At 43.9% G+C, this 13,105-nt stretch overlaps 1 protein-coding gene across 1 annotated transcript in view; it reads right to left on the bottom strand.

Moving 5' to 3' along the window:
* TBXAS1 (thromboxane A synthase 1) overlaps nucleotides 1–12,490 on the bottom strand; it is a 172,321-nt gene extending 159,831 nt beyond the window's left edge. The window contains exon 1 of the mRNA XM_055421360.2: nucleotides 12,255–12,490. Within this exon, the coding sequence (XP_055277335.2) occupies nucleotides 12,255–12,343 (89 nt within the window). The 5' untranslated portion in view covers nucleotides 12,344–12,490. The remainder of the gene's footprint in view (nucleotides 1–12,254) is intronic.
* Between the last annotated feature and the right edge of the window lie 615 nt (nucleotides 12,491–13,105).

The following is a 13,105-nucleotide window of genomic DNA, read 5'->3' as shown; positions in this document are numbered from 1 at the left end:
CCCTAGGTCGGGAAGATGCCCTGGAGGAGGGAATGGCAACCCGTTCCAGTATTCTTGCCTGGAGAATTGCAGTGGGCTGCAATCCATGGGGTTGCAAAAGAGTTGGACATGACTTAGCAACTAAACAGCAGCAATAGCTAACACTTTCTGAACAGTAACCGTGCCCAGCACTGCTTCAGGTCTACTCATACAATCCTTCCAACATGCTATGAGGCGAGCACTGTTATTATCCCTGTTTAACAGTGGGGGAATCTGAGGCAGAGTGACCTTACCAACTTCCTTAAGATCACAAAGCTAGCCAAGACTTGAACCCAGGCAATCAGATGTCAAAGCCCAAGCTCTGGGACATTACATACATGGGGGAAAGGCAGCCAAGAGTGAAGCATTTTTAGTGTGTTTTTAAAAGCAGTGTTAATGAACTAACATCAGTGAAAGTGCTTGAGAATAGTTTATTTTCCTAAAGAGGTTCAAAAGTCACTTTTGCAGTAAGATTTTGTTTAGCAATCCTTCCTTCATACACTGTACAGAGATGAACTTCAACTCACAGCCCAGTGACACCTGAATTATAAAGATGAAATCCTTCACTGAGATCCAGAGTTCAATGCAGTGAAATTTTGTTATATAACAAGTGAGGGTGGCAGCTTGGTTGCAGTGATATGCATTTAGAAATAAACGGAAATTCTCTATGAGGATATTCATAGCTGCAAAGAACAACATGAATTTGTGTCTATATATGCCAAGCATGTGCCACAGAAAATCCTATATACTGTCCCTCTTAATTCAACTTTGTCAGCAAATAACTAAGTGTCTATTACCCAAAAGAAACGTACAAGCACAGTGCCAGGCACTTAAGATCCAGTCCTGCTTATCTTCTAACAAGGGAGCCAGGAAAGTGGTTTGAGAGAGAGAAGGCACCAGGTATGGTGGGGCCAAGGTCACAGGGATGCAGGGCTCTCACCAGAATGAAGGAAAAAAGAGCATCCCAGGAGAGGGGAGGAAGTGAATGGCATACAACATGGTGTGTGGAAGGAACGGAGGGACCAGAGAGCAAAGCGGCAGATGAGGAGGTGATCATGCTGGACAGGGCCTCCTGTGCCAGCCGAAGAGACCAATTCTGCAGGCAGGGAGGGCCATGGGAGGGTGAGAGGTTGGTTGTTCTTCGGGCTGCAGATGTGAAGGACAATTTTGAGGGGCACAAGACAGGAGACAGGGAAACAAGATGGGTGCTTATTTCCAGATGCCCTTGAAACCCACAACTCCAGGAGTAGAAGAGCAGACAGAGGGAAAAGAACGATTCAAGGACCACTTAGGAAACAAGACTGGGATGACTATCCAGGTAAGGGAGAGCCGGCCTGGGGGTTTGGGTGGAAAAGATGCCATATTCGGAGAGCCATGGACGGTCAGCCCTCTCTTATCAGTGAAAAATCTGGCAAGGATAGAGTACCCAAGGATGGATGTACCCAAGCTCCTCTAGGGGAAAAGTGTGCCTGCCCTCAACTAGAAAGGCCTTGCTGACTCACATGGTGCCATATTTCTCCTGAGAACTGCTGAATTACCTCCTTCTATTGTCCCCTATATCAGGAGACGATGCTACCAATTTCAGTCACTCTCTGTGTACAGATAGCACTCAAACCATCAAATGTATAGCTGACTATCCTTCACAATGCTTACCGCATGGGGTTCCCAGATGCCTATTGATTTGTAGAGATAGGAAGGGGGTACATGAGGTATTTTCAACATTTCAAAGAGCCTCAGTGGAAATTGTGCCTCTATTGACAGTAAGGTTGTGCAGGTTAACAAAAATGTCAAGTTTCTTTGCTTTGGAGTAGAATTATAACTGGGTATACGAATGCCGGTTCTCTCATTGATCGCTATTCTCATTGGCAGGGTTTCCATCAGCTTGTCTTTGAATAATTAAAATGAGAAAATAAATCAATCATTACTTAAATATACATCGTTGTTTGGACAATAGAACACGAGACCTATGGGGAAATAATATAAACAAAGATGCTGGTGAAGAGTTTAGATAGCGTTGCTTTGAACTGTGGGGATTAGCGGTTAATAAAACAGTGAAGGATGAAGGGTTTGTCCTTTGATGCCTCTGCTGGGGACTGGACCTCCCCTCCCCTCCACTGCGGTCAGGATACCCAGCCCACACAGCAGGTGTTCTGTGCTCCCCACATACCTCGTCTTCTAAATGGCTGGGTCCTCCGTTCTATCCCATCTCCTACTTTTGCATCAGAGCATTACTCCTCTATTTCTAATGTGATCATTACTTTATCTGCGTTCACGGGCATGTGATCCATAGCCCATCAATGAGGAAGAACCAGCACACAGCCTGGAAAGCCTTCAGCAGTCAGTGAGTGTGTGAACAAAGAAGGAATTTACTCTTTCAATGACCCATATGCAAGGCATTCTGCCAGATGCTGAGGTCATGGTACCACTAGTGTATCCATCAGCGCACACGCAGAACACACACACACATACACGACAGCGATCATCTAGAAGCCGTGCCATGTGTGTGGTCATTAAAGTTTACTGAGCAGCTACTCTGCACGAGGAACTCATGGGTTTAAGATTCATCCCCTGCCCTCAGGGCCTTATCATCAGGCCAGGAAATAGGACACAGGCGTGGACAATAGAATAGTACGCCAAGTGCCAAGACGGCAGTAGAGACAGAAAGTGGAATTCAGAGGAAGCCAGGCTCGTTGACGGCTGGCCTGGCTAAGGAGACCTTCAGGAAGGCAATGTTTAGACAAGGTTTTGAGGGATGGGTTGGATTTCCTTTAACAGAGAGGGAAGGGCATTGGGCAGCAGGGGCTGCGATGTGCAGAGAAGGGGCAGATTGTGTGTGGAGGAAGGCGATTCGGGAGGATCTTGGCATACCTCCCGGCTCAGAGGGCAGAGGCAGCCACGAGTTTGGTGCCCGGAGCTGGCTCTTGCCGGGAGTCTGGACGGAGCTTGGGAAACAGAGTTTTGGTTGAAGCCACTATAGGTAGCGGTTGGCCTTGCCTTCACTCTCTGACACCATTTTCCCAGAAACCTTTGAGCCAAAAAACAGGGGGCTATCCTTTTTCTGGGGCCAAGCTCAGGAACTGCCGTCTGATGAGGTGAAGGCAAACACGTCTTTGCAAGACCACTTGGGGTTTTAAGCTGGCTCTTCAGGGTCACCCAGCTCTAGGCTCTGTACCTGCCCCCATCCCTGCTCTCCCCAAAGTCTCGCCCTCTTGTGCAGATGTGTGTCATTTTGGCCAGCAGAAACAAGTCCCTGCCACACTGTTCAGGTTCCCAAAGATGAGGCCCTTGCCTTCAAAGGCAAATGGCAGCCTGTTTGGTTGGTTGTGATCATGAAGTTTGGGGGTGAAGGGGAGGGTCTGGGCAGTAGTTTTATTTCTGGAAGAACCACTGTCCTCCCAGGGGGGAGCAGCAAATAGCTCAATAAGGCACAAACACAATTGGATGGTCTGCTTTGTTTATAGAGTGAATGAGCTTCTTCTTTCACCTCTGCCCGAAGACTCAATGCTACCAAATCCAGAAACCTGAATTCCTTACAAGATAAAAGGATGTATGACCATAAGTGTTAAGATGATTGCTGCTGTTGTCTTTAAAGTGAAACTAAGCTTGACTAACAGCAACTCATATGTCAAATGAGTATGGCCCAACAGAATTCCCCGGCTTCCAGAAATGGCCCATAAACTTCTCTGTAAAGGACAGCAAGCCTTATTATTTTATAATCACATTTTGCTTGGGATTAAAAATAATATTACCCAGTCTAATTGCCTTTGTTGCCAAAATTTGGACTGTTTTTTAAAAAATCAATCCGTTCTCAACAAAGACAATGATTTGTGCCTTGAGGGTGGTCAAAAGACTGCATTCACACACTGAGGACCATTTCCAGAGAAAAGTGCTAAGAATGTGTTTTCTGATATGGCATATCTGCAGTAAGGTTTCAGCCTATCAGGAAAATGCCTTTGAAGGTCATAAAATTCATTTGGCTGTATAAGTTCTGGTGCGTATGCTAAAATAATCAGTCACGTTACTTTATAGTCACACCTCGTCCTCTCGTTCTGGAAAATCAATAAAGCGAGAAGAAGGCTGGGGATCTTGTGCACAACTATTTAAAAGAGGGAAAACAAAAAATAATATTCTGTGAAAATGGTCCTCAAGGAAACACAGACCTAGTTTTCATAAGCAGGCTCAATTTTATCTCCAAACTCATCACTGAATTATTAAACCGAAGTACCCATCATATCCTAGACAAAAGCACAAAAAAATAAGGAAACAGCATGCATCCTTTTCTATGATGCTCTAGGGCACCGGAAATTATCCATGGCTTCTAAAATGTATTTCTAAAATGTGTCCATTATTTACACTCTGAGTGGTCTGTTCCACCAAATGTTACAAAGCCTGATGCTGCCCTCACTTCTGACACCTTCCCACCTGAAGTGTCCACCCTCCTCTTCTCTGCTAGTCCTTCCCTGCATCTCAAGACCCAGCTCAATACCTTCCTGCTTCCCAAAGCCACCTGTGCCTGGCTGGTGACCCAGAAAGGCTGAAGGAATAAGACAGGAAGATGAGAAGCAAGAATCATGCATGAAGCTACAAGAAGGGCCCAAAAAGCTGCCTCCTAAGGGTATTTCCTGGCCCCTGGGACACTCAGCACAATAGGAACTGCCAAGGAGGAAGAGCAGGGTGTCCAGGCAGGAGAGGGAGCAGTCCCTACTGGATCCCTTAGGTCTCATCCGACTTGTTTTTCACCAGTACCCCTAGCAGCTAGATTCAGCACAGATCAGCCCAAGCAAGACATCAACAGATGAAGCAGTCATGGAGTAAATCTAGAAGGTACTGGGTGGCCTCTCATTTTGTCCATTGTTTCCTTTGCTATGTAGAAGACTTTAGCTTGATGTAGTCCCACTAGCTTATTTATGATGTTGTTTTCTGTGTTTTTTGTGTCATATCCAAAACAATCATTGCCAAGACCAATGTCAAGGGCTTTTTCTCTGTTTTCTTCTAGGAGTTTTTCAGTTGCAGTTCTTACATTTAAGTTGTTAATCTGATTTGGATTTATTTTCATTTATGTTTGCTGCTGCTGCTGCTAAGTTGCCTCAGTCGTGTCCAACTCTGTGCGACCCCATAGACGGCAGCCCACCAGGCTCCTCCGTCCATGGGATTTTCCAGGCAAGAGTACTGGAGAGGGTTGCCATTGCCTTCTCTTTATTTATGGTATAAGGGTCCAATTTCACTCTTTTGCTTATGATTATCTAATTTTCCCAACATCATTTATTAAAGAGACTGTCTTTTCCCCATTGTCTATTTTTTACTTCTTTGTCAAAATTAGTTGACTCTTCGTTTCTGGATATTTTATTCTATTCCATTGGCTTATGTGTCTGTTTTTATTCCAGAACCATATGTTTTTACTATTATAGCTCTGTAATATAGTTTGAAATCAGGAATTGTGATCCCTCCAAATTTGTTTTTCTTTCTCAACAGTGACTTTACAATTCAGTCTTTTGTGGATCTATGCAAATTTTAAGATTTTTTTCCTATTTCTGTGGAAAATGCCATTGGAATTTTGATAGGTATTACATTGACTCCATAGATCACTTTGGGTACTATGAACATTTTAACAATATTAATTCTTCCCACATATAAACATGGGATTTTTTCCATGTATTTTGTGGCTTTTTCCATTTCTTTCATCAATGTCATATAATTTTCAGTGTACAGATCTTTTACTTCCTTGATTAAAGTTATTCTTAAGTATTTCATTCTCTTTGATGCTATTGTAAATGGGATTGATTTCTTTTTCAGAAAGTTTGTTGTTAGTCTGTAGAAATGCAACTGGTTTTTTTATGTTGATTTTGTATCCTGCAACTTTAATGAATTCATCATTAGTTCTAATGGTTTTTGGTCGGGGGGAGTCTGGGACATTGCATGTATAAGATCATATGTTCTGCAAACAGATAGTTTTACTTCTTCCTTTGTAATTTAGAAATCAGTGGTTTCCTTTTCTTGCCTAATTGCTCTGCTAGGACTTCTAGCATTATGCTGAATGACAAAAGTGGGCATTCTTGTCTTGTTCCTGACCTTAGAGAAAAGACTTTCAGCTTCTTACTCTTGAGTATGATGTTAGCTGTGAGTTTGTCCTGAACTATGGCCTTTATTGTGTTGAGGTACTTTCCTTCCTAATTTGTTGAGAGTTTTTATCATGAAAGGAAGTCAAATTTTGTCAAATGCACTTCCTGCATCTATTGAGATAATTGTAGATTATCTGTTAACGTGGTGTATCACGTTTATTGATTTGCATACATTGAACCAACTTGCGCCCTGGGAGCAGTGGTTTCTTTTCTTTTTTAAATATTTATTTGACTGTGCCAGGTCTTAGTTGAAGGATGTGGGATCTGTAGCTGCAGCATGTGAAATCTTTAGTTGTGGCATGAAGGATTTGTAGTTGCGGTGTGTAAACTCTTAGTTGTGGCATGTGGGATCTAGTTCCCTGATCAGGGATTAAACCTGGGCCCTCTGGATTGGGAGATCAGAGTCTTAGTACTGAACCACCAGGGAAGTCCCAGTGGTTTTTTTAAATATGTCTGAAATTAGATGTAGGTCTAGAGTTAGAGTCTAGTTTTTCTACGTGTAAAGCAAGCTCTATGAGAAAGAAACTTCCAGGTACAGACAGGGATGGACCTTTTCATTGTTGCCTTGTCTTAATAATAATTATTCACAATTTAATTTAACCTGATCTTAGAATGAGACTTAGAATGAGAAAACTGAGTGCCAAAGAATTGATGCTTTTGAACTGTGGTGTGGGGAAGACTCTTGAGAGTCCCTTGAACTGCAAGGAGATCAAACCAGTCAATCCTAAAGGAAATCAGTCCTGAATATTCACTGGAAGGACTGATGCTGAGGCTGAAGCTCCAATACTTTGGCCACCTGATGCGAAGAACTGACTCACTGGAAAAGACCCTGATGCTGGGAAATATTGAAGGCGGGAGGAGAAGGGGATGACAAAAAAATGAGATGACTGGATGGCATCACTGACTCGATGGACATGAGTTTGAGCAAGCTCCAGGAGTTGGTGATGGACAGGGAAGCCTGGTGTGCTACAGTCCATGGGGTCGCAAAGAGTCAGACACGGCTGAGCGACTCAACTGAACTAAACTGAGAATGAGACTTGATCAGAACACTAATTTACCCTGTTTCCTATTTTAATGTCCATTTAGTTTATACCTCTGGGTCTCAGGCTCCTCAGACTTAAATGCAGCTTGGCATTAAGAGCCCTTCCACCTTCCCAAGACAACTCTTCTCTGTTCAACCACTTATTGCAACAACCACAGTTTACTTTTCTCACTGCTTCATCAGCCGGGAAGTTCCCCGATTATTCCAAATTCTCCTGCATGTTCTACTCTGCTATTGGAATAGTGAGAGTATGTCTTGAAACCCCCATGTTCAAAGCATAAGACTGCTTTCCTTTTCATGCTACAGAGAAGGAATTCCCTACTCTTTTTAGAAAAAACTTTTTTTGTTGCTGTTTTGCTCAGTAACTGATATTTGTTTTAAAAATATAGAAGATGTAGAAAGAGTAAAGGAAGAAAAAACCCCACAATCCTACCACTATTCCTCATAGCTCAGTTGGTAAAGAATCTTCCTGCAATGCAGGAGACCCAGGTTTGATTCCTGGGTGGGAAAGATCCCCTGGTGAAGGAAATGGCAACCCACTCCAGTATTCTTGCCTGGAGAATCCTATGGACAGAGGAGCCTGACAGGCTACAGTCCATGGGGTCACAAGAGTCATACATGACTTAGCAATTAAACCACCACCATTAATATTTGGGCTATTTCCTTACATTCTTTCTCTCGCTTTCTTTCTTTTTTTTCCTGTACAGATGAATTTTTTATTGTGATATAATTCACATGTCGTAAAATTCATCCTGTTAAAGTATGTGATTCAGTGGTTTTAGTATATTCCCTGAGTTGTGCAACCATCAGCATTATCTAATTTCAGAACAGTTTCATCACCCCCAAAAGAAACTCCACACCTACCAGCGGCCACTCCCATCTCCCCTTCTCCAGCTCCTGACAACCACTAATCTACTTTCTGTCTGTATGGATGGGGCAAGTGGATTTGCACATTATTAAATAGGGAATTCTTACCTTCTTTCTTAGGGCTTCCCTGATAGCTCAGTTGGTAAAGAATCTGCCTGCAATGTAGGAGAAGGGATAGGCTACCCACTCCAGTATTCTTGGTCTTCTCTTGTGGCTCAACTGGTAAAGAATCCACCCACAATGCGGAAGACCTGGGTTTGATCCCTGGGTTGGAAAGATCCATTCCCTGGAGAAGGCTACCCACTCCAGGATTCTGGCCTGGGTCACAAAGAGTCAGATACGACTGAGCGACTTTCACTTTCACTTCACTTTATACTCTTTCTTAATGAAGAAATCTTCATCTTACCAAAAGCTGCCAGTTCATAGGTGCTTCTCAAAGTTTAATTACATTGTACTTAAGATTGCCTCTAGCACTATTCAACTCACACCACTTACTTCTTGGACATAAATCTCTTCCAAAAGTCAGGATTTCAAACAATTTTATACAGAAAAATGAGTTTTTAAGATGGTTTGTCACGTGTTTTGATCACGAGCTTCATGGGCTTCTTGCCAATGTATCCTACATCCCCAGATCCATCTCCAACACCCAGGGGAGTAGCCCTGATCCCCTTAGACCCCAGTGCTCACTGTTTAGCCTCGTAACTATCAATTTTAGTGACTGTCATCAAAAAAATTGTGTCAAATACCATTTGGGGGAAAACTACCAAAATATACTATGCCTAGTTTAGTCTCTTTTTAAATGAAATTGATTCTTTTCTATTCTGCTTTCTAAATTCAAACATATACTTCATAATGAAATGTTTAAGTACATGCCATAGTCTTGCTCTGCAAGGTGAGTGGAGATCCAAAAGCAGCACACCTGTTGGGATCCAATTAGAACGTGGACCCCAAGATGGTCCAAACTGAAAAGGCCATAGGAAAAGGATGATGCTTGTAGGCAGAAGAATTAAGACTTCTATTGAGCTGTGATGCCTAAGGGAAGAGCCAGCAAGAAAATACCAGTGGAGATTAGAGCCAACATTCATTAGGCACCAACTGCATGCATGCATTGTGGAGGAGCGGGGGATAGAGGTGAGAACAACAAGGAAAGCCACAGTGAGTGAAACTGCTCAGTGCCGTGGGCAAGCAGAACCTTCAGTGAGGAGGTGCCCCTGAGCTCCCTGAAGGAAAGAGGAGAGGAAAGAGATTACAAGCATGGAGAACAGCAAGAACAGAGGCCTGGATGCATGGAGCATGTGACCATTCACGGAACTGCCAAGCCCACAGGATGGAGGGGTCTGGGGAATGAAGTTGCTGAAAGAGGCGAGAACCAAAGCCTACATCCTGAATGCTGAGCCGATGCATGTGTACTTCTTCACTTTGCCTGCATTAAACCAGATACTAGAACAGGCAAGTCATGGACAGAAGTTTCCAGAACTCCAGTGAGACATGGAACTTCGCCCCTGACTTGAACCCCCAGGCTCATGGAGCCGGCAAGGAGCGGTCCTCCTCATGTTACCTTCCCAGAGTCGAGGCTCTTATCACACGCTCTCCTGGTCCAGAGGCGGGGGAAACTCTTAACAGGAAAGACTAAGGAGTTTAAACCTTCACAATTGCACCCTGCACAAGACCTCCTTGGGGGCAGATGCTGTGAGGGTCTCTCTACCCCCAGCTCTCCCTGAGCGCCCTTCTCTTTCCCACATGCATCTTGTCGAGCAAATGAAGCGGGAGGGAGGCCCTGCCTCATTCAAGCCGATGTCTGTTGCTCAGGAGTCTTGGGGCTTCCCTGATAGCTCAGTTGGTAAAGAATCCACCTGCAATGTAGGAGACCCCAGTTCTATCCCCAGGTAAGGAAGATCCACTGGAGAAGGGATAGGCTACCCACTCCAGTATTCTTGGGCTTCCCTTGTGGCTCAGCTGGTAAAGAATCCACCTCAATGCAGGAGACCTGGGTTCGATCCCTGGGTCAGGAAGATCCACTGGAGAAGGGATAGGCCACACACTCCAGTATTCTGGCCTGGAGGACTCCATGGACTGTATAGTCAAGGGGTCGCAAAGAGACATGACTGAGCAACTTTCATTTCACTTCATTTCACTCAGGAGTCTTGCCTGGAAAACAAGTGTTGAGAGCTCAAGGACGACGACCTTGAGCTGATCCCAGGATAGACCCAGGATATAAGAACGACATCCACGGACCCTCAAGGCTCCTTCTCTTCAGCATCATCTTCCCCAGACACCCAGCTCAGTCACAACCTTCACATCTCCCCCACCTTGGGCATCTGATCTAGACCTCCTGTTTTCTGACCTTGTACCAGGGCCTCACACCATGCCTGGTGCACATGAACAAATCAGTAAATATTTTTGCAAGAACAAATAGAAGTCGGCTCTGGCTTCCTATTCACCACCTCTGCTTCATGCCTCTCTCTGATCTCAGTGTCTTTGACCCAGGTTATTAGCATGGCCCCAGAACAGATTACAAACGCACAACTGCCTTGCTGAATGGTATGGTGTTATTAGCCATGACTCTGATCTATGCTGATTAGAAACACCCAGTTACAGCAGCTTATCACTCAGGACACATGCCCCTTTCCAGGACAAGCACAACATTAATGTATGCAATTCACTCACCCATTCATCAGACATTTATCAGAGCCATACTATATATATATCAGGCACTGAGCTGGAAATTAAGACTACAGAAATTGAAAAGACCCAATAAAGACAGAAACAGAAGTGAAGTGAAGTGTACAATAGAAACATGGATGCTGTGAGACCATGGGGGCCTCAAACAGGACACACTTTGAGAATTACAGTCAGTGCACAACTGTTGATGAGAAATTAATATAAATAAGCATATTAATGAGAAATTTTAAATATACCTGAAGCACAAAAGACTTATTTCCCTCTGTGTTTAGGTCACATTAAACGATAGTTAATGATACTGGTTGATGTCTACTAAGCACCCAGAATATGTCAGGCACTGTGCTAAGTCCATCTCTGAGCAGAAACATACTGAGATGGATGGAAGGATAGAGCAGGGTGGAGGAGGGGTGTACCACTTGCTCCTGGGTTTGCATGTGGCTGGTTTCAAGGCAAGATAAGCCACACTGAGAAAAGTTCAAAAGATAATTAAACCAGTTAGAAAGCAAAACAGCACTGGGACTGAAGCTGGGTTTCAGAGCCAATTTCGAAGAAGTAATTTCATCATCATAGAACATCAAACGTGAATTCCATTTTCAGCTATGCAAATTCCAAAAGAATAATACCTCACATTTGCATAATGCTTGATGCTTTTCAAAGTGCTTTCCCAGTTATTAATCGAGAGGAGGCTTTATTACTATCAGAAACGTAAATTGAAATTCTGTTCAAACTCAAACTCTCCATTATTTTTTCCACTTTCCCCTCAAAAACCAGAGCTGCCTAAATCCAGGTGCTTTTGATGGAGTGGGTAATTTTAATAACTTTCACTGACAAGGTGAATATGCATAAATGAAGCATATTGTGGGGCCTCACATCCAGTCTCTGATCAAGTCAGACTTCAGAAAACCTTCTGTTGAATTAACAAGATCATGGGGAGTTATTTCCAGTTTAAATTTGACATACTCCCAGGTCTCAGACTTGGTGGCACTGCACACACTATATTCATCCCTTTCTATCAAATATTAGAAAACGAGGAAATTAGTTCCACCTCTTTATCTTTAAACCTACAGAAATCCCTTCACAGTGACTTTCCCATGCACGTCGCCAGACCACGTCACCGGACAGCTCCTTTATCATTTTTTGTTGTTGTTGTTTTTAACGTCATCTGAACCAAGAGGCTGACTCTGCTGTAAATCCAGCCTGGAGAGATAGGACAGGGATTTAAGGAAATACTTCTGCCCCAACCTTGCCAATCTGTTGCTTTCTCCTTCTCTTTCAAACTTAATTATGTGTAGCGTTCTGAGTCACTGAATCACCAGCCTTTCCTGACACCTCCATCGCATGCATTAGAGCAAAAGATTAACCTGGCTGTTTGCTTTTAATTCTGAAGCTGTGTTAATACTCAACTCCCTCTAGATTAGAGGGGAAGAAAAACACACTCCCACAGACCCCACCCTGGTTCCAGCACAGCTCTGCGACTGCTATTTCTGACAATGTCACCATGGTTGGGACATACTGGCTGCACTTACCATTTCAGGAGGGCCAAGAAGACCACAGACAGGGCCACCGTCACCATGGGGCCACTCACTTCCAGCCTGAAGGACCCTAAGACTTCCATTGTTCCTCAGGGACCCTAGAGGGGTGATACTGCAGAGGAAAGAGAAAGGCTGAGCCCCCAGCTGTTACAGGAGCCCACAGTCTGCAGACAGAAGACATAGGCAACCAAGAAAATATCCCAAGATGTGGGTCCCTGAAGTGTACCCTTTCTCAGAAGTGTCTCCTTATAAAGAGGAAGGAAGAGGAGGGGAAAACAAAGGGTTTCATTGTAAGGCAATGAATCAGCAACTTTATTTTCTTGATGACTGTACCACCAATAAACATTTACATTAACTTCCCCGGGAAGAAGACCTGACCCAAGGTCTGCTGGGAAAGAAAATGGCTGCAACCGTAGAATTCTATCATGACAAGTACTCCTTAAGGAAAGAACATGCTTTAAAAAAAAATAACTTGTCATTAAATGGTCATATGGGTCAGGAAACTGAATGTCCCAGAAAAATTCGAGGCCAGACATCAGACTGATAAAAAATGCCAGCTGCACTGAGAACATCCATCCCACTAAGGTCATTTGGGCTTCCCTAATAGCTTAGTTGGTAAAGAATCCGCCTGCAATGCCGGAGACCCTGGTTCAATTCCTGGGTCAGGAAGATCCACTGGAGAAAGGATAGGCTACCCACTCCAGTATTCTTGGGCTTCCCTTGTGGCTCAGATGGTAAAGAATCCGCCTGCAATGTGGGAGACCTGGGTTTGATCCCTGGGTTGGGAAGATCCCCTGGAGAAGGGAAAGCTACCCACTCCTGTATTCTGGCCTGGAGAATTCCAT

The sequence above is a fragment of the Moschus berezovskii genome, chromosome 3, assembly GCF_049115385.1.
Source record: "Moschus berezovskii isolate FMDL1 chromosome 3, NW_MosBer_1.0, whole genome shotgun sequence".
Classification (NCBI taxonomy): Eukaryota; Metazoa; Chordata; class Mammalia; order Artiodactyla; family Moschidae; genus Moschus; species Moschus berezovskii.
Note: the sequence above shows the minus strand (reverse complement) of the source record. Positions and strands in the feature narration are given on the sequence as shown.